General features: G+C 43.4%; 1 protein-coding gene across 1 annotated transcript in view; it reads left to right on the top strand.

The window, feature by feature from the left end:
• Nucleotides 1–14,061: 14,061 nt before the first annotated feature.
• The window catches only part of CHRNA7 (cholinergic receptor nicotinic alpha 7 subunit), a 130,069-nt gene continuing 122,757 nt past the window's right edge, over nt 14,062–21,373 (top strand). Inside the window, exons 1-2 of the mRNA XM_060095113.1 lie at nt 14,062–14,107; nt 14,381–14,520. Of these exons, the coding sequence (XP_059951096.1) occupies nt 14,062–14,107; nt 14,381–14,520 (186 nt within the window). The remainder of the gene's footprint in view (nt 14,108–14,380; nt 14,521–21,373) is intronic.

Below are 21,373 nucleotides of genomic sequence, written 5' to 3'. Positions count from 1 at the left end.
GGGGTCCTTTGTTTTTCCATACAAATTGTGAAATTTTTTGTTCTAGTTCTGTGAAAAATGCCAGTGGTAGTTTGATAGGGATTGCATTGAATCTGTAGATTGCTTTGGGGAGTAGAGTCATTTTCACATTGATTCTTCCAATCCAGGAACATGGTATATCTCTCCATCTATTTGTATCATCTTTAATTTCTTTCATCAGTGTCTTATAATTTTCTGCATACAGGTCCTTTGTCTCCTTAGGTAGGTTTATTCCTAGATATTTTATTCTTTTTGTTGCAATGGTAAATGCGAGTGTTTTCTTGATTTCACTTTCAGATTTTTCATCATTAGTGTACAGGAATGCCAGAGATTTCTGTGCATTAATCTTGTATCCTGCTACTTTACCAAATTCATTGATTGGCTCTAGTAGTTTTCTGGTAGCATCTTTAGGATTCTCTATGTATAGTATCATGTCATCTGCAAACAGTGACAGCTTTACTTCTTCTTTTCCGATTTGGATTCCTTTTATTTCCTTTTCTTCTCTGATTGCTGTGGCTAAAACTTCCAAAACTATGTTGAATAAGAGTGGTGAGGGTGGGCAACCTTGTCTTGTTCCTGATCTTAGTGGAAATGGTTTCAGTTTTTCACCATTGAGGATGATGCTGGCTGTGGGTTTGTCATATATGGCTTTTATTATGTTGAGGAAAGTTCCCTCTATGCCTACTTTCTGCAGGGTTTTTATCATAAATTGGTGTTGAATTTTGTCGAAAGCTTTCTCTGCATCTATTGAGATGATCATATGGTTTTTCTCCTTCAATTTGTTAATATGGTGTATCACATTGATTGATTTGCATATATTGAAGAATCCTTGCATTCCTGGAATAAACCCCACTTGATCATGTTGTATGATCCTTTTAATGTGCTGTTGGATTCTGTTTGCTAGTATTTTGTTGAGGATTTTTGAATCTATGTTTATCAGTGATATTGGCCTGTAGTTTTCTTTCTTTATGCCATCCTTGTCTGGTTTTGGTATCAAGGTGATGGTGGCCTCGTAGAATGAGTTTGGGAGTGTTCCTTCCTCTGATATTGTTTGGAAGAGTTTGAGAAGGATAGGTGTTATCTCTTCTCTAAATGTTTCATAGAATTCGCCTATGAAGCCATCTGGTCCTGGGCTTTGTTTGTTGGAAGATTTTTAATCACAGTTTCAATTTCAGTGCTTGTGATTGGTCTGTTCATATTTTCTATTTTTTCCTGAGTCAGTCTTGGCAGGTTGTGCATTTCTAAGAATTTGTTCATTTCCTTCAGGTTGTCCATTTTATTGGCATAGAGTTGCTTGTAGTAATCTCTCATGATCTTTTGTATTTCTGCAGTGTCAGTTGTTACTTCTCCTTTTTCATTTCTAATTCTATTGCGTCTTCTCCCTTTTTTTCTTGATGAGTCTGGCTAATAGTTTATCAATTTTGTTTATCTTCTCAAAGAGACACCTTTTAGTTTTAGTGATCTTTGCTATCATTTCCTTCATTTCTTTTTCATTTATTTCTGATCTGATCTTTATGATTTCTTTCCTTCTGCTAACTTTGGGGTTTTTTTGTTCTTCTCTCTCTAATTGCTTTAGGTGCAAGGTTTACTCGAGGTGTTTCCTGTTTCTTAAGGTGGGATTGTATTGCTATAACCTTCCCTCTTAGAACTTCTTTTGCTGCATCCCATAGGTTTTGGGTCATCGTGTCTCCATTGTCATTTGTTTCTAGGTATTTTTTTATTTCCTCTTTGATTTCTTCAGTGATCACTTCGTTATTAAGTAGTGTATTGTTTAGCCTCCATGTGTTTGTATTTTTTACAGATGTTTTCGGTAATTGATATCTAGTCTCATAGCATTGTTGTCAGAAAAGATACTTGATACAATTTCAATTTTCTTAAATTTACCAAGGCTTGATTTGTGACCCAAGATATGATCTCTCCTGGAGAATGTTCCATGAGCACTTGAGAAAAATGTGTATTCTGTTGTTTTTGGATGGGATGTCCTATAAATATCAATTAAGTCCATCTTGTTTAATGTATCATTTAAAGCTTGTGTTTCTTTATTTATTTTCATTTTGAATGATCGGTCCATTGGTGAAAGTGGGGTGTTAAATTCCCCTACTATGAATGTGTTACTGTCGATTTCCCCTTTATGGCTGTTAGTATTTGCCTTATGTATTGAGGTGCTCCTATGTTGGGTGCAGAAATATTTACAATTTTTATATCTTCTTCTTGGATCGATCCCTTGATCATTATGTAGTGTGCTTCTTTGTCTCTTCTACTAGTCTTTATTTTAAAGTCTATTTTATCTGATATGAGAATTGCTACTCCAGCTTTCTTTTGATTTCCATTTGCATGGAGTATCTTTTTCCATCCCCTTACTTTCAGTCTGTATGTGTCTCTAGGTCTGAAGTGGGTCTCTTGTAGACAGCATATATATGGGTCTTGTTTTTGTAACCATTAAGCAAATCTGTGTCTTTTGGTGGGAGCATTTAGTCCATTTACATTTAAGGTAATTATCAATATGTATGTTCCTACTCCCATTTTCTTAACTGTTTTGGGTTCGTTATTGTAGGTATTTTCCTTGTGTTGTGTTTCTTGCCTAGGAAAGTTCCTTTAGCATTTGTTGTAAAGCTGGTTTGGTGGTGCTGAAGTCTCTCAGCTTTTGCTTGTCTGTAAACCTTTTAATTTCTCCATCAAATCTGAATGAGATCCTTGCTGGGTAGAGTCATCTTGGTTTCAGATTTTTCTCCTTCATCGCTTTATATATGTCCTGCCAGTCCCTTCTGGCTTGTAGAGTTTCTGAAAGATCAGCTGTTAACCTTATGGGGATTCCCTTGTGTGTTATTTGTTGTTTTTCCCTTGCTGCTTTTAATATGTTTTCTTTGTGTTCAATTTTTGACAGTTTGATTAATATGTGTCTTGGCATATTTCTCCTTGGATTTATCCTGTATGGGACTCTCTGTGTGTCCTGGACTTGATTAACTATTTCCTTTCCCATATTAGGGAAATTTTCAACTGTAATCTCTTCACATATTTTCTCAGTCCCTTTCTTCTTCTCTTCTTCTTCTGGAACCCCTATAATTCGAATGTTGGTGCGTTTAATGTTGTCCCAGAGGTCTCTGAGACTGTCCTCCGTTCTTTTCATTCTTTTTTCTTTATTCTGCTCTGCAGCAGTTTTTTTCCACTGTTTTCTCTTTCAGGTCACTTATCCGTTCTTCTGCCTCAGTTATTCTGCTATTGATCCCTTCTAGAGTATTTTTAATTTCATTTATTGTGTTGCTCATTGTTGCTTGATTCATCTTTAGTTCTTCTAGGTCCTTGTTAAATGTTTCTTGCATTTTGTCTAATCTATTTCCAAGATTTTGGATCATCTTTACTATCATTATTCTGAGTTCTTTTTCAGGTAGACTGCCTATTTCCTCTTCATTTGTTAGGTCTGGTGGTTTTTTATCTTGCTCCTTCACGTGCTGTGTGTTTTTCTTTCTTCTAATTTTGCTTATCTTACTGTGTTTGGTGTCTCCTTTTCACAGGCTGCAGGTTCGTAATTCCCATTGTTTTTGGTGTCTGTCCCCAGTGGCTAAGGTTGTTTCAGTGGGTTGTGTAGGCTTCCTGGTGGAGGGGACTCGTGCCTGTGTTCTGGTGGATGAGGCTCGATCTTGTCTTTCTGGTGGACAGTTCCACGTCTAGTGGTGTGTTTTGGGGTGTCTGTGGTCTTATTATGATGTTAGGCAGCCTCTCTGCTAATGGGTGGGGTTGTGTTTCTGTCTTGCTAGTTGTTTGGCATAGCGTGTCCAGCACTGTAGCTCGCTGGATGTTGAGTGAAGCTCGGTGCTGGTGTTGAGATGGAGATCTCTGGGAGATTTTCGCCATTTGATATTATGTGGAGCTGGGAGGTCTCTTGTGGACCAGTGTCCTGAAGTTGGCTCTCCAACCTCAGAGGCACAGCACTGACTCCTGGCTGCAGCACCAAGAGCCTTTCATCCACACGGCTCCTCAATTTGGAATGATTCGTTGTCTATTCATGTATTCCACAGATGCAGGGTACATCAAGTTGATTGTGGAGCTTTAATCCGCTGCTCCTGAGTCTGCTGGGAGAGATTTCCCTTTCTCTTATTTATTCTCACAGCTCCCGGGTCTCAGCTTTGCATTTGGCCCCGCCTCTGCGTGTACGTCGCCGAAGGGCGTCTGTTCTTCGCCCAGACAGGATGGGGTTAAAGGAGCAGCTGCTTCGGGGACTCTGGCTCACTCAGGCCGGGGGGAGGGAGGGGTAGGGAATGCGGGGCAAGACTGCAGCGGCAGAGGCCGGTGTGACATTGCAACAGCCTGAGGCATGCTGTGCGTTCTCCCGGGGAAGCTGTCCCTGGATCCCGGGACCCCGGCAGCGGCGGGCTGCACAGGCTCCCTGGAAAGGGGGCGTGGACAGTGACCTGCACTCGCACACAGGCCTCTTGGCGGCGGCAGCAGCAGCCCCAGCGTCCCACGCCTGTCTCTGGGGTCCGCGCTGTTAGCTCCGGCTCGCGCCTGTCTTTGGAGCTCCTTTAAGCAGCACTCTTAATCCCCTCTCCTTTTGGGGGGTCTGAGGTCTTCTGCCAGCGTTCAGTAGGTGTTCTGTGGGAGTTGTTTCACGTGTAGACAACGTTCTGGTGTATCTGTGCGGAGGAAGGTGATCTCCGCGTCTTACTATTCCGCCATCTTCCCCTGAGTTCCTCCTGGCAAATTCTTAAAAAACTAAATGTTATGGGTTGAATTCCTCCAGCCCCCACCTCATGTTGAAGTCCTAAACTCCAGTGCCTCAGAATATGACATTATTTGGAAATAGGGTCATTGCAGATATATAGTTATACTGGAGTTGTATACTGGAGCTATAATACTCCAGTATTAGATATACTGGAGTATGATGGGCCCCTAATCCAATATGATTAGTGTTCTTGAGAAAAGGAAATTCAGAGACATGTACACAGAGACAGGCCACCATGCAGGGAGAAAGGCAGAGATCAGGGTCATGCTCCTACATGCCAGGGAATGCCAAAGATTGCCAGCAAACCACCAGAATATAGGAGAGAAATAGAATAGATTCTCCCTCACAGCTCTCAGAAGGAACCAACTCTTGCCAACACTGATAATCAGGCTGTTAGTCTCCAGAACTGTGAGACAGTAAATGTTTATTGTTTAAGCAATTCTGTTTGTGGTTCTTTGTTATGTCAGCCCTAGGAAACTAACACACTAAACATAGTCTGATCCTATGATAGTCAATCACATTTTAGGTATTTATCCAATGATTTGAAACTTTATGTACACTCACACACACACACAAATCTGCACTTGAATGTTAATTACAGCTTTATTAATAATTACCCCAAGGGACTTCCCTGGCATTCCAGTGCTAAAGAATCTGCCTTCTAATGCAGGGGATGCGGCTTCAATCCCTGGTCGGGGAACTAAGATCCCACATGCCAGGGCAGCTAAGCCTGCGCACACAGCTACCGAGCTCGGACGCCTCAACAAGAAGAGCCCACGTGCTGCAAACTACAGAGCCCATGCACCCTGGACCCCATGCACCATAACTACAGAGCCCACACACCCTGGAGCCCATGCACCACAACTAGAGAAAGAAAACCCGCATACCACAATTAGAGAGAAGGCTGCGTGCCCCAACGAAGAGCCCATGCCCCGCAACTAAGAACCAGCACAGCCGAAACAAAAAATAAAAACCCCAAAAAACCAAAAAAGTTTAAAAAAAATTACCCCAAACTGGAAGTAATCAAAATGCCCTTCAATAGATGAATGGGTAAATAAACTATGTTACATTTTTGGAATGGAATAGTATTCAGCAATGAAAAGAAATAAGTTATCAAGCCATGCAAAAACATGGAAGAATCTTAAAAGTATATTGCTACATGAAAGAAACCAGTCTTAAAAGGCTACATACTACATGATTCCATTTATATGACATTGTGGAAAAGACAAAACTATAATGATGATAAATGTATCCATGGTTTCCAGGGATTTGGGAAGAGAGAGATAAATAGGTGAAGCACAGGGGAGTTTATAGGACAGAGAAACTATCCTGTATAATATTTTAATGGTAGAGGTATTGAGGCAGGAGATAGATGGGCTCCAGTCTAGACAGTTACAACTGGCCTCTTGTTCACATTTCCTGGGGTGAGAAGAAGATGGGCTCCAGGCCGGACATTCATTATCAGCCCCCTGTTTACATTTCCTGAGGCAAGAGACAAACAGGGTCCAGATTACATATTTATGACCGGATTCCTGTCTATATTTCGAGATCTGCACTTCGATTAAGAAACAACAACAGGAATAGGGTAGATAACTGGACATTTGATACTTTTATGGCCGGGACAGAGAGGAGCTAAATGCTGTTAAAAGATCAAGAGGTCATACATTTCCCAACCTTGGGGCAAGAGAGACACTACACATGCACAAAAGGCTTCACGGGGTCAAAAAGGCAGGGGATGCTAGACCATAATAAGTCTTGCCATCGTCCCTCCCAGAGGCCTTTGCGATGAAATCCATCTTGACTGAGGGTTGCGTGAGCACCCAGGGGAGAGTCCAGAGACAAATTAGCCATGAGGTCAAAATAATACGGTTGGGGTCTTCCCTGGTGGTGCAGTGGTTGAGAGTCTGCCTGCTGATGCAGGGGACACGGGTTCGTGCCCTGGTCCGGGGGGATCCCACATGCCGCGGAGCGGCTGGGCCCGTGAGCCATGGCCGCTGGGCCTGCGCGTCCGGAGCCTGTGCTCCGCAACAGGAGAGGCCACAGTGGTGAGAGGCCCACGTACCAAAAAAAAAAAAAAAAAAAAGTACGGTTGGCCCAGAAGAAGACAAAGACCCAGAAGGCTGCCCCCTTATAAGGGATTTAAACTTCCCAAAGGCACGGCTATCTCTCTGAGTTTGCCCATGCATCTTTCCACATGTACTTTGTTTTTCCAGTAAATGTTTACTTTTCTCTTTACCTTCTGCCTCCTCACCTGAATTCATTCTTGACAAGGCAGGCAAGAACTGGGGGTTTAGGCCCTAGCAGCTGGCCTCTGTGGTCTAGCAGTTAGGACTCCCGGTCCAGGAAATAAGATCTTGCTTCCAGCTACTGCTTGCTGCTGCTTGCTGCAAGCTGCCGCTTACTGCTGCATGCTTCCAAAATCAATATGACATTATGCTTTTTAAAAATCCACAGAACTTTATAGCAAAAAGAATGAGCTTCACTTGATGCAAAATTTTAAAAAAATCACTTTGGGATTCAGGGGAATCCCATGATGGAATGTTGACTGTGACAAAAATATCTAACAGTATCTAACAGTGTCAGAAATATCTAAAATAACCTCAGTGAAGGGGATGAGGGAAAATGTACTGACCTAAGTAACTTTGGAAATGAATGAGACTTAAAGGCAAAAAAGACTACATAAGCACTGTACTCCATTCGGCAAAGCACACGTACATCCCCTAAGGGTACAGGTTAAAAAGAGGGAGATCAGCTTGTTGCTTTGTGACCACCTAGAGGGGTGGGATAGGGAGGGTGGGAGGGAGGGAGATGCAAGAGGGAAGAGATATGGGAACATATGTATATATATAACTGATTCACTTTGTTATAAAGCAGGAATTAACACACCATTGTAAAGAAATTATACTCCAATAAAGATGTTAAAAAAAAAGAATTCTGAAACCTTTATAGATGCATACTGAAGTTCAACCAGTAAGTAAATAGATGTAATGGTATGAGACAGGTTTCTCACTGTAGGAGATGGGGGTTACCCACAAGCAAGGGGGAGGGGGCTAAGATGATCCATGTTGCATTATAGTTGGAGAATTCAGTGTGGACTTATGTGGAGTTTAATATGGATATAGATGGGTTTGTGCATATATACATGGGTTAGATAAACATATATCTCCTTCCTCTGAAAACTCCAGAGGTCCTAGAAGCAATCTCCCCCAGTAGCAACAAGCACACCCAGGATTCAGATGTTCACTTCTAATACCATTTTCAAACCAAAGGAACTAGGGATCCTTGGAGAAATGGCTGATTCTAGGACTGGGGCCAGAAATATTACAAGTCTGGAGAATCTCGTAGTGCTAGAAAGAATGCAGGTGCTCAAAGACAACCCACAAGGGAGGGTATCAAAGCAACACAGGAGCCAACTGAAAGAGCTCCCAATGACCAAAGCTGGAAGAATATGGGCAATAAAATAAAGTCAGGGAATTAGAACCCAAAGTAGAAAGTAAATGTCCATGAATCTACACTGATATAAATTATTGAATTCATAAATGTGGGAAGACAGATGAATCTCCCAAGAAGAATAAGTTGAGATAATTTATGTAAATACTTTAAGGAGTATTTAAAATGTATGTAAATATTTTAGTAGATAGAGTATAACTCCCCACTCCTTAAATGTGAGCTGCACATTTTGCCTTCCTTCCAAAGACCACAGGACAGAGAAGGAGGTAAAAAAGAGGAGCTTCAGGGTACTTCCCTGGTGGTCCAGTGGTTAAGACTCCACACTTCCACTGCAGGGGGCATGGGTTTGATCCCTGGTCAGAGAACTAAGATGCTGCATGCTGTGTGGCATGGCCCCAAATTAATATAAAATAAAATTAAAGAATACCTATACTATCCCTGACATATATCAGTTCACAATAAAAAAAAAGAGGAACTTCACAAAGGAGAAATCTGAGAAACATTACCTCAACACAATTGATCAAGGTCAACATCAGCAGTGATAAGTCATGTTAACAGTATGTACCCTTGATATGATGTGATGAGAATGGCACTTTACCTTTGTGGTCTTCTTCCCCAAAACACACAACCTCAGTCTAATCCTGAGTAAACATCTGATAAACCCACACTGAAGGACTTTCTACAAAATACCTGACAGGTACTCCTCAAAACTATCAAGATTATCAATAAACTGGCATAGCTGAGAATCTATCACAGCCAAGAGGAGCCCAAGGAGACATGATATCTAATGTGATGTGGTGTCCTGGATGGGATCCTGGAACAGAAAGATAGTGGGCAAAAACTAAGAAAATCTGAATAAAGTGTGGTCTTTAGTTAATAATAATGTATTCATATTCTTTCTTTAGTTGGAAAAATATAACATACTGATGTTAGATGTTAACAATAGTGGATCCTGGGTATTGAGTATATAAGAATTCTCTGAACATCTCCACAGATTTTTTTGTAAAGCTAAAATTATTCTAAAAATAAAAATGTATTCAGAACAAAAACATGACACTTGCTGTAGGCTTTTATAAGGCACACTTGATAAGGTTAAGATAGTTTTCTTCAAACCTAGGTTTGTTATCTTTTAGTCCTGAATGAGCATTGGATTTTACACAACACACTGAATTTTATTATGTCAGTATATTTTGTTGACATGATATTTTTTATTTGCCTGTTAATGTGGTGATGAGTATTTTGCCTTCGTGGGATAAATTCTCTGTAGCATGCCATGCTGTGTAATAGCATTTTTCCCACATTAGAACTTCTTTCAAAATTGGAGTCAATCCTCTCAAACCCTGCCACTGCTTTATCAACTAAGTTTATTCAACATTCTAAACCCTTTGTTGTCATTTCAACAATCTTCACAGCATCTTCACCAGGAGTAGATTGCATCTCAAGAAACCACTTACTTTGCTCATTCATAAGAAGCAACTCCTCATCCATTAAAGTTTTACCATGATATTGCAGCAATTCAGTCACATCTTCAGGCTCAAGTTCTAAGTCTAGTTCTCTTTCTAAGTAATCTGCAGTTACTTCCTCCACTGAAGACTTGAACCCCTCAAAGTCATTCATCAGAGATGGAATCAACTTCTGTCAAATTTTTGTTAATGTTGATATTTTGACCTCTTCCCATGAATCACAAGTGTTCTTAATAGCATCTAGAATGGTGAATCCTTTCTAGAAGGTTTCAATTTACTCTGTCCAGGTCCATCAGAGGAATCATTATCTATGGTAGCTGCAGCCTTGTAAAATGTATTTCTTCAATAATGACATTAAAGTTGAAAGTACTCTTTGATTCATGGGCCACAGAATGAATGTTGTGTTAGCAGGCATGAAAACAACATTAATCTCACTGTCCACCTCCATCAGAGCTCTTGGGTGACTAGGTGCATTGTCAATGAGCAGTAACATTTTGAAAGGGACTTTTTTTTTTTTCCTGAGCAGTATGTCTCAACAGTGGGCTTAAAATATTCAGTAAACCATGTTGTAAACAGATGTGCTGTCATCCAGGCTTTGTTGTTTCATTGAGAGCATAGGAAGAGCAGATTTAGCATAATTCTTAGGGCCCCAGGATTTTCAGAATGGCAAATGGCATTGGCTTCAACTTCAAGTCACCAGCTGCATTAGCCCCTAACAAGACAGTCAGCCTGTCCTTTGAAGCTTGGAAGCCAGGCATTGAGTTCTCCTCTCTAGCTATGGAAGTCCTGGATGGCATCTTCTTCCAACAGAATGCTGTTTCATCTACATTGAAAATCTTTTGTATAGTGTAGCCACCTTCATTGATTATCTTAGCTAGATCTTCTGGATAACTTGCTGCAGCTTCTACATCAGCACTTGCTGCTTCACCTTGCACCTCTGTTATGGAGATGGCTTCTTTCCTTAAACCTCATGAACCAACTTCTGCTAGCTTCAGACATTTCTTTTGCAGCTTCCTCATCTCTCTCAGCCTTCACAAAATTGAAGAGAGTTAGGGTCTTCCTCTGGATTAGACTTTGGCTTAAGGGAATGTTGTGGCTGGTTTTATATTCTATCCAGACCACGAAAATTTTCTCCATATCAATAAGAAGGCTGTTTCATGTTCTTATCATCCATGTGTTGACTGGAGTAGCACTTTCAATTTCCTTCAAGAACTTTTCTTTTGAATTCACAACTTGGTTAACTGTTTGGTGCAAGAGTTCTAGCTATTGGTCTGTCTTGGTTTTCAACATGTCTTCCTCACTATGCTTAATCATTTTTAGCGTTTGATTAAAATGAGATATGTACAATTCTTCCTTTCACTTGAGCACTTAGAGGCCACTGGAGGGTATTAATTGGTCTAATTTCAATACTGTTGTGTCTTGGTGAGTAGGGAGGCCCTAGGAGAGGGAGAGAGACAGGGGAACAGCCAGTCAGTGGAGCAGTCAGAACATAGAACCTTTACTGATTAAGTCTGCCATCTTATATGGGTGTGGTCTGTGGTGTCCCAGAACAACCATAATAGTGATGTCAAAGATCAGCCATAGATCGCCATAAAGAACATAATTTTAATGAAACAGTTTGAAATATTATGAGAATTACCAAAATGTGACACAGAGGCATGAAGTGAGCAAATGCTATTGGAAAAATGACGTCAATAAACTTGCTCACTACAGAGTTGCTGCAAACCTTCAATTTGTAAAAAAAACATCATATCTGTGAAGTGCAATAAAACGAGGTCTGCTTGTATAGCCAAACTCACAGACCTACTTATTGGCACAGCACAGACTGGAATTTATTTTCCACACTCACATTGGCTCTAAATTGTCAACTGAGTGAGTGGATTGTTCTTGTTGCTGCTCCAGGCACCTAGCAGAAACAGGGCATAAACCAATACAGATGGTCCCCAATTTAAGATGGTTCAACCTATGATTTTTTGACATCGTGATGCTGTGAAAACAATATGCATTCAGAAGAAACTGTACTTCAAAGTTGGCATTTTTATCTTTTCCCAAGCTAGCAATATGTGGTACCATACTCTCGTGATGCCGGGCAGCAACTGTGAGCACAGCCCCCAGTCAGCCACATGATCACGACAAGGATAAACAACTGATACCACCATTCTGTTTTTTACTTTCAGTACAGTGTCACAATAAGTTACATGAGATATTCAACACTTCATTATAAAGTGTTTTGTGTTAGATGATTTTGCCCAACTGTAGGCTGATGCACGGCTTCTAAGCACATTCAAGGTAGGCAAGGTTAAGCTTTGATGTTTGGTAGGTTAGGTTGTATTCAGTGCATTTTCGACTTAAAATATTTTCAACTTATGATGGGTTTATCAAGATGCAACCCCGTTGTAAGTCAAGGTAGATCTGTACTTACTGACCTGTTGTCCCACTGGAAAATGCTTTAATTTGAGGTTTCTGATATTATGGGGCACAAGGGAGGCAAGGAAGTAGTTACGCTTTCAGAAACGTGATCCCCATGACCATATGCACATATATGAAGTCCCTTGGCCCCTCTGGGCTCATATACCTCTAGGATGGAAGGCACGGCTTAAAGGTACCTTCAGGAAATGTGTAGGAGAGTGGGTGCTGCATTCATAGGACCAGTGGAGGTGGTGTGCCAGTGGGAATCTTCCAACTGATGCTTCTTATGTCTCCTCTATTCTGTTGTTGGGTTTTATTTTTCTTGTCTGACTCCCTTTTTGCCAGTGGCCAATACCGTGTAGTTCATTCCTTCACCATATGCCAGCTCTGTGTGTATCCAGACGGCCCCAGATGGTGTGGAACTCAGGAGCCAGATGAAGTGATGAGCATGCCTGTCTGCTCACCAGGAATCCCTACTCTGGTGTTCCCGTCTCCCTGCAAACCCCTCCTTTGAGGCAAGCCCAGGTCAGCAGTCACCTCTTCTATGAACCCTTCTCCAGAAAGAATGAATCCTTCCTTCTTCTAGGATCCTGTTGCAGTTATCAAAGCCTATACTGATTATTTATTTATATGTGCATCAGTTAACGGGTGTGAATTTGCTACAGGACACTTCATTGCAAGGCTGACATAATTCTTTGTTTTTCCATATCAAATAACTGGCTTGGTCGCCCTTTACTGCTGCTGGGGTAAATTCAAGGGCAGTCACATTTTGGTAAGCCTTTCCCTAGTTTTTGGTGCCATCCAGGAATCCTGGGCCTTATGCACTTCAGAGATGTGGGCATTGCCTCTGCTGGTCCACAGCAATCCCAGATCCTGGTGGAGCTCAGATTCTCTGGGGCCTGAGGAAAGTGAGCTGCAGAACCCCCTAAGTGGGCACAGGGAACCCCTCTGCACTCAGCCTTCTGCAACATGCTTGCTGAGAGCAAAGGGGACAGTGTCTACACACCACTTTTGAAGGCCCTCGTCAGGATTCTCTCTCCCATCCTCTTACAGAACCATGACCCCTCCTCAATATCTAGGATGTAACTAAGCCCCTGACCCCTCTGACTGGTGTCTGCTCTGAGCTTCCTCTTGGCAATTAATTCTCTTGGCCTCAGGAAAAAAAAAACAATGCCTAGATCACACCACCAAGTTTTGACTGTCCTTCTGACAAGCCGCGGGGAGTTAACTTTTCAACATTTTCAATCGCCTTTAAAAGAGAATGAGATATAAAGAGGATATACACTGGGAATTCCATGACACACTTTTGCAGAGTCTCCTCCCTGTAGAACGCCTCCCTGGTGGACTTCGCCTCTCCTCTTGGCGCCTCCAGAACCAGCTGAGAATCAGGCTGGTGATGCCCAGCAAATGGATGCTGGAAGAACATCCACGACCGGCGGGAGGTAGGAGGGGCCTTTCTCAGGTCTGTCTCATCTCCTTGGAGGGAGTCGCGAACCTGTGGGAGCCCGGTTCCCGGGCGCTGCACCCAGCCCCGGCTGGGGGGAGGAAGGGCCCTGGAGAACCGGACCCAGGAGGGTCCCGGCGTTCTCCCATCGACCCGGCGCAGCTTCTGAGAGCATCAGCGAGCGGAGTGGGGACAAAGGACAGAAGGGACCGGCAGAGCCTGGCCTTGGACAGCCTCGGGAGCGCGGGGACCGCTTGGTGGAGACAGAGGCGGGGCGGGGTCGCACCTCCCCGGGAGCGTTTGGTCTACTGTTGCCCACTGCGGCCGCCGAGCCGCCCGAGGGCCGGCGGGCGGGGGGTGGGCCCGAAGGGACGGGTGGGAGGGGCGCGGGGGGGGCGGGGGCGGGGCTCGTCACGTGGAGAGGCGAGCGGGGGTGGGCTGGGCGGGGGCGCGCGCTCGACTCTTTAAAGACGCGCGAGCCGAACCGCGAGAAGCGGCTCTGCGGCCGCAGGCGCAGGCCCGAGCCGACTTCCGAGACGCGCTGCTCCGGCCCCAAAATGCGCCGCTTACTGTGCCTGGTGCTGGCCGCGTCGCTCCTGCACGGTAAAGCCGCTGGTCTCCCCGCCCTCCACTCTTCGTCCGCGGGATCCCGGGCGCATCCCGGGTGGCTTGGGGCGCCCTGCGCCGGCCCCGGGTTTGGGGGTTCGCTCCCGCCGGGGGCGGCGGGGGTCGCTGTCGGCGGTGCCGGGGGAAGGCGAGCCCTGAGCGTCTGGGCTGCGCCGCTTGGGCGGCCGGGGGTGCGGGCAGGGGGCGCGGGGCGCATCCCCTCTGGCCTTCCCTGAGCAGCCCGCTCGGCTCTCCTCTCCTCTCCTGAAGTGTCCCTGCAAGGCGAGTTCCAGAGGAAGCTCTATAAGGACCTGGTCAAGAACTACAACCCCTTGGAGAGGCCCGTGGCCAACGACTCGCAGCCGCTCACCGTCTACTTTTCCCTGAGCCTTCTGCAAATCATGGACGTGGTGAGTCCCGGCCCGGCCCTGCCCGCCGCCGCGTGCCTCGGTTTCCCCGGTCGCCTGGGAGGAGCTTGGCGCGCGCCCCGGCCACCTGTGCGCGGGTACTTCAGACCCGCCTTGCCCTCGGTTTAGAAACTCAGGACGAAAGTATCTCCGTCCCGAGCCGGGAATCCTCAAGAACAGGTCCGAATGATCACGTATTAGTACCCCTTCTGGTATAAGTATTGGCATGCAGTCCGACATTTAGAGTCAATTTAGACATTTCTAGGCTTTTCTGCTGCCCGTGGTATGCAACTTCTCTGGGTAGAGGCCTGGCCTTGGGCTTTAAAGCTGGTTCATCTGTCCAGGCAAAGGGCCAACTCTGAGCATTTAGACCCCCTCCCCAATTCCAGTAATGGGCATTCTTTGCCTTCCTGGTGAGGGTAGTGTGGGTCGTCTTGCTTTGAGGATGAACAAAGCTCCGCCGCAGGGGTACACTTGTCTGCTCCTTCAGGCAGCTGCTTTCAGCCCCACGGGCTTGCGCACTTCAATTGGCAGATCTGTGTAATACCTGGGTAAGTTTGTTCTTTCGCTCTTCTAGACTGCTTTGGATATTCAGTTTCCCATATTAAATATGGATATTGGATATTCAGTTGGCACATCCTCATACGATGTAAATATTTTACAAAAGCGTTTAAGTCATTATAAATGGGTTTCAGTGTCTAGCCTGTACAAGGCATTCATTGGACTGTGCTCTGGAGAAGTGTACAGGTGTGACGCTGTTTCAGGGAGGGAAGGATGTGGTAGGAAGGGGGTGTGAGAATAGCTACAATAGGTAGAAAGTGCCAAGAGCCTCCAGAGGTGTGCAGATTAGAGGTGTAAAAAGACAGGTAAGATTTCATAGTCTTGCAAATAAAGAGTGCCCCGTTCTCTTACACTGATGTATGTTGCATCACTTAACCTAGTTAAATTGCTGTGATGAATGGCTTGCTTTCCCACATGACACGTGTGTTAAATGTGTACTTCCTTCTACAGATAGACCCATGCTTCAAAATATTGAATGTGTGTGCGATGACGTGGGCAGGTTATCACAGAGGAGAGCTGTAAAGGCAGACAAGTGCTGTCTCGTGGGTTACCAGGGCAAAAATTCCTGTTTATAGAGCTTGGGCTGCAGGAAAGGGGAAAGGATGGAGATATGGGGTTAGGGGAAGAGGGGCTGAGAAAGCTGCCCTGGTGTTAAGCGGAGCCATGGTGGAGAAATGGAGTTACAGGGGTGTTGGAGCAGCACAGGCCTGCAGCATTTGGGGAGGCAAGTGCTTTATGGAGCAGCTTCTCTGTTACTTCAGAGAGCTCAGGATTTGTGCTTGGGACCTTTGGTAGGTTCTGGCTCTGCTCGTTTCTGGCTGGTTGTTCTGAGGAATGTTTCTTAAACATCCTGAGTCTGTATTTTCCAGTTAATACATTGTTCTCACTGTGGATCTAGCCGGGAATGCATTTAACTTCCCAGCCCAGCAATTCTGTGAGCTCATGGAGTGGCCTTGAGCAAATTACTTTACCTTTCTAAGCCCTGTTTCCTCATGTGTAAAATGAGGATAATAATACCCACTTCACAGGGTTTTGAGAGGATTAAATAAGAGAAAGTGCTTGCCACACACTGGTGATTCACTGAAGGTTTGCTTGATCTTCATTATGTAGCTACTCAACTCAAAGGTTGGGATGTCAGTGCCTAGAAAGGTGTGGTCTCTTGCCCAAGGTTGCTCATTGGTTAGAGGCAGGGCTGTGTGGAACATCCACATTTGCCTTGCAAGTCCTTTGCATCTCCTGCCTCTTTTAGAATCTGTAACTTCTTTTGCAGGTAGAAGTCAGCTTAATTTATTTAAACTGCCTGAGTGTAACTGATTGAATGTAACTATCCTGAGATCCTGGGTGAAAAGGAAGTCTCTCTATTAGAAATAATGAAATATGCAAACATTTGTATTCCAGCAGGACTCGGCTCTGTCTGGTTTTGAAGCAGAGCCAGGGCTTTCCAGCCAGACTCTCGGGGCCCTGGACAGAGATACAGTGACTCATAAGTGATTCATGTGGCAGAGCCCTAACTGTTGTCAGGTTCTCTTTACAAATTTTGTTCCGGGGTCCTTTGCCCATTCTTACTGGGCTGTTCTAGGGAACATTTTTTCTCCCAAATCTTGTTATTGTTCCCCTTTCTGCCAGCAGAGATTTCCTGGCGGGAGTAATAGGGAAGATAATGTGTGATTCTACATATCTTATTTTCATGGAAGATCATTTACCTGTTTATCAACTTATTCCACACATACGTATTGAACCCTTCTTGTGGACTTTGCTAGATTCTGAGAGTTTATACCTGGTTAAGGGATTATTTCTACTTCTAGAATTCACAGTCTATCTAGGGAGACTGACGTGTAAATCCAAGATTATATCATGTGTAATTGAACAGAAATGTCTGTAAAGTGGTATAGACACACATAGTAGGAAATATTTACTTCCAGCCAGGGTGGCTAGGAATTAGATTTCTAAAGGTGAGCAGAAGTTTGCCAGTTGGAGAAAATAAGAAAGGCTTTCCAGGTGAGACGAACAGGGTGAGGAAAGATGAGAGTGGGGTGAGAACAGCACGCCCTCAACAAGGTGTGTTCTGTGGAACACTGGCTCCCAGTTGATCTTCGCTGCGGGTTTTGCTGAAAAACTTTTCAGAAACTTGAATGTGCTATGTGTATTGAGAATTTTTTAAAGGAGGGATATCATACTAACAAAACTACTAACTTTCTCTTAGGTACCCTTTTGTAATAATGATGTTCTAGAAACACACCTTGCAAGGATGGGGTTATCTTTTGGTGGGAGGGCTGAGGTGAGTTCATACCGTAGACAGAAGAGATGTTGAACATGAGGTGTGTCGAGTGGCTCTGTAGAGTTTACATTTTGCCCTGGACCCTCGCCTGGGTATCTCCCAGTACATGAGGCGGAGGTGGTGGTGTGCCAGAGGATTTGTGGAGCTGCAAGACCAGCTTGCCATTGGATATTTTCCTAGAAATGGAAACAGTCCAAACCATTATATTTGTATTCAACACAACAAGTATAAATTATAGACTAGAATGAAAAAAATTGCATAAATTTCTAAAGACAAAGCCTGTGTGTTTAGAGGGATAGTTTTACCTGCAGTGGCCTGCTCTAGCTATCCACCAGGCCCCCTTGGTGAGGCACGAGGTGAAGCATGGGAAGGGGTGGTGGATTTTTAATCAAGAGGAGGGATGTTACTAGATCTGTGTTTAGATCGAGGATGCTGAGGGCACTGTATGTGTGGGACAGATTAAAGAGAAGAGAAAGTGTAGGCAAAGATGAAGAGGTTGAAACTAGAATGGTCACTGTGTGAATGTGGAGACGTGGACAGATTCCAGAGACATTTTGGGTATACTATCTATGATATATAACCGTGTATGTGAACTTCATGTAAGTATATAGATAAATTTATGAAATGAAAGTACCTAAATGCATACTCTGACTTATGGTGATTATTAATTTACTTCATGGGCTTGTATCTGGGCTGGGAATGAGATAATACCTAAGAAATCATTTTGAAGTGATGCAAGTGTAAGGTTCTTAAACTACCAACAGTTTCCATAATATTTCTCCTTTATGCATGCCATTTAGTCATTTGCCTGTACACATATATCTGAAGGCCATTCCGAGTGTTGATTTGCATAAAATAAATGTGTACAGTTATGAAAGCATGGCCAGAAGGCAAGGTATTTAAAATGAATAATAGGAATCAACAGAAAAGTATACGGAAATGTATAATATATAATGATGCGTGGATGATTTTTGCTCTTTTGTACGTTTGGAATTGCAGATTCAACTTTTTAGAAGCTTTAGTCATAAGACAGCAGAACAAAGTGGTTGTGCATTTGGGGTTTGCTACTGCAGAGGGCAGGCATGGGTGTGGAGCCCAGTATCTGAGGGCTTGTGTGTTATCTGAAATCCCTTGGTGGCCTCTGCTCTGGTTTGTCAGACTTATGATTTTATATTTACTTTTCACTATGTAAAAGGCTACAACTCTAACTTAATATTACCAAATATTTGCTGTAAAAATTGCACACCTTGAAGACAGTCTATGAGGAAAACCCAAGGTGCAATTCTGTAATTATCCTAATAATGTTTTTATAAGTGATATTTTTTACAACTACAAATATGTGTTTTGTGCAAGAAATCAAATTAAACCAAAAAAGGACTGCAGGGGGGAAAATCACCCAAATCACCAACACTCAAGGCCTTCTGGTGCAGTTCAGGCTGTCTTTTCTCTGTGGTTTGGGATAATATTTAAAAATTAAAATGGCATAACACCATTATGGTGCCTTAAACAATATTAACAGGCATTACTTTTAAAGTGACATAAATAGGCCAAGTAATAAACTGAGTTTTAAAACAAAATTGTGTTCTTTCCCCACTATTACATAACTCTCACCATCGCTGCATATTCAATCCCTATTCCTATTTTTATTTTAGAAATCTCTTACAAAGTATTTATTGAAATGATTCATGATGTTACTTCTAAGCCTGGATGCTTTTAAATATTGTCCCAGATATTGTATGTGAAAAATCACAGAGCTAATTTGAAGATCTTGACACTACCTCCCTCCAGTTTTATGTTTGCTTCTGACCAACACCCAGGCTATAGGTACCAGCAAGCACAAATCACCTTAATCCAGTTAGTGATTGAGTAGAGGAGGACCTGGGCTTCCGTTCCTGTGAGGGCTGGTTAGTTTCTGAATTTTGCATATATGTTTTAGGGTGTGCAAATAGAGAATTTAGCAGGGTCTTCCTTCTATTCTGTGGATCCTGCACCCCTATTTGTCCTGCTAGCTGTTGAGTCTGCCAAGATCTGTTTAAACTTTTGGCATTGTAGGCGTTGCTTTAGAAATCATCACATGGTTCTGTAAAAATGGCCCCAGATCCTGTTATTTTCCTAAACTTCCCTCCCTTTTCTGGACCTTGGCCCTGCTGTTCGTCATTGCCCTGCTAGTTCTCTGGTGCCTTCATGCACATGGTCATTGCATTTTTCTAATGTAGCCCAGAGGGCTAGTGAGAACTACCTTGTTCATCATTGCTGTAGCAGAACTGAAATTCTAAATTAAAACTTATTTACAATGTACCTTTGTAATTGATCCAGATTTATTAAGGTAGAAATTGTATCCCTCTTAAACCTCTTTATGGCTCTGGAACATAAAGGTACAAAATTCTTTTAGCTTTATAGGCTGGGGATTATGGGCACTTTTAATAAAGGAAGCTTTCTTGTAAATGTTGCCTTTCAAGTCTACCCCTGAAGATATTCCCCAAAGGCTCAGTTCTCTCAGAGCTCCTGATTCATCCTTGACATGCTGTTAAAGGAAGAGAAGTGGTCTTGTCATGGAGAGATGCCAGTGAAAATCTCTGCTCCCTTATTGATTTATCAGGATTAGGTAGTGTTTTACTCCTTAGAGAAGACGAAAGTAATTTGGAACTTTCTGATTCCCATGCTCTTTATTTCAGTGATTTCCTTATTCCCACTCTATATTAGCTATAAACTGTTTTAGCAAAAAGAGCCCTCAAAGTAAAAACCAAAACCATTGTAAAAAAAGTTTGCATGTGCACATTTATTTGTATATAAACACACACACACACACACACACACACACACCTACCTATTACTCTTATCTCTCCTTTTTGAATATTTTTTTTGGATATTATAAGATAAGACATCACATAGTATGCTTGTTAAGTTTCCAAGAGAAAAAGCTAGAAGATATAGCAAAAGCCATGGAGTCATATCTTCCAGAGAGCCAAATAATTGACTGAAACTAACATGAAATTAAGTAAGGAATTGTTTAAAATCCTGCAGGGGAGGAGGCTGTGGGAGAGGCCTGGACACAGGGCTGACTCCATGCTCTGAGTCAGGTAGTCAGGTAGTAGAAGAAGGAGCTGACCCATCCCCCCTGCAGGTGGAGGTGGGCAGAAAGGGGGGAACGTTGTGGCTGCTGTGGTTAGTGAGTGCCACCTGTGAGATGACTCCCAGCGTGGGAAATTTTCTGGGATCACTGAGGGCAAATTGTCAGTAAAGATTGCTGTCTTGGGGTAAAAGAGGTGGTGTCTGAGCAAGAATAAACGTGTTTGTTTTATTTTGTGGAGAGAAGCCAAGTGGTCAGGTTGAGCTCCAGGTGTTTTGAAACTTTAGAATCATAAAAGGGTTTTCTGCTCTACTGCAGCCGTCTTCAGAAGCTCACACATACCGTGTGTCATATGGGGGGGCTCAGATTAAGCAAATTAAGCCGAGGATGCTCACTGATTGATTAAACTCAAATTGATAACATTTACAATTGAAATCACTGGTCTGGAAACATTCATTTATTCACTGTTTTTTCTTAAGATGTTTTATTGACATTTGCAGTAACCTTTTTTTTTTTTTTTTTTTTTCCTTTTTGCGGTATGTGGGCCTCTCACTGTTGTGGCCCCTCCCGTTGCGGAGCACAGGCTCCGGATGCGCAGGCCCAGCGGCCATGGCTCACGGGCCCAGCCGCTCCGCGGCATATGGGATCCTCCCAGACCGGGGCACGAACCCGTATCCCCTGCATCGGCAGGCGGACTCTCAACCACTGCGCCACCAGGGAGGCCCTGCAGTAACCTTTAATATGCTGGCTAGCTCTTAGTCAGATTTCATTTTTGAAGTCATTTTCAACTTTGAATTGCAGTGTAGTATGTATCCACTGGGTAGCACAATATCAAAACCAACTTGGTGAATTATCACAGTGAACCCACGCAGGTAACCTCCACCCAAGATGGCTCTTCCCCCCTTTTTTCCCACTGGAAAACCATTAACATGAAGTCAAGTGCCAGG

This window comes from Mesoplodon densirostris, chromosome 4, assembly GCF_025265405.1.
Source record: "Mesoplodon densirostris isolate mMesDen1 chromosome 4, mMesDen1 primary haplotype, whole genome shotgun sequence".
NCBI lineage: Eukaryota > Metazoa > Chordata > Mammalia > Artiodactyla > Ziphiidae > Mesoplodon > Mesoplodon densirostris.
The sequence above is the reverse complement of the archived record's forward strand: the minus strand, read 5'-3'. Positions and strand labels throughout refer to the sequence as shown.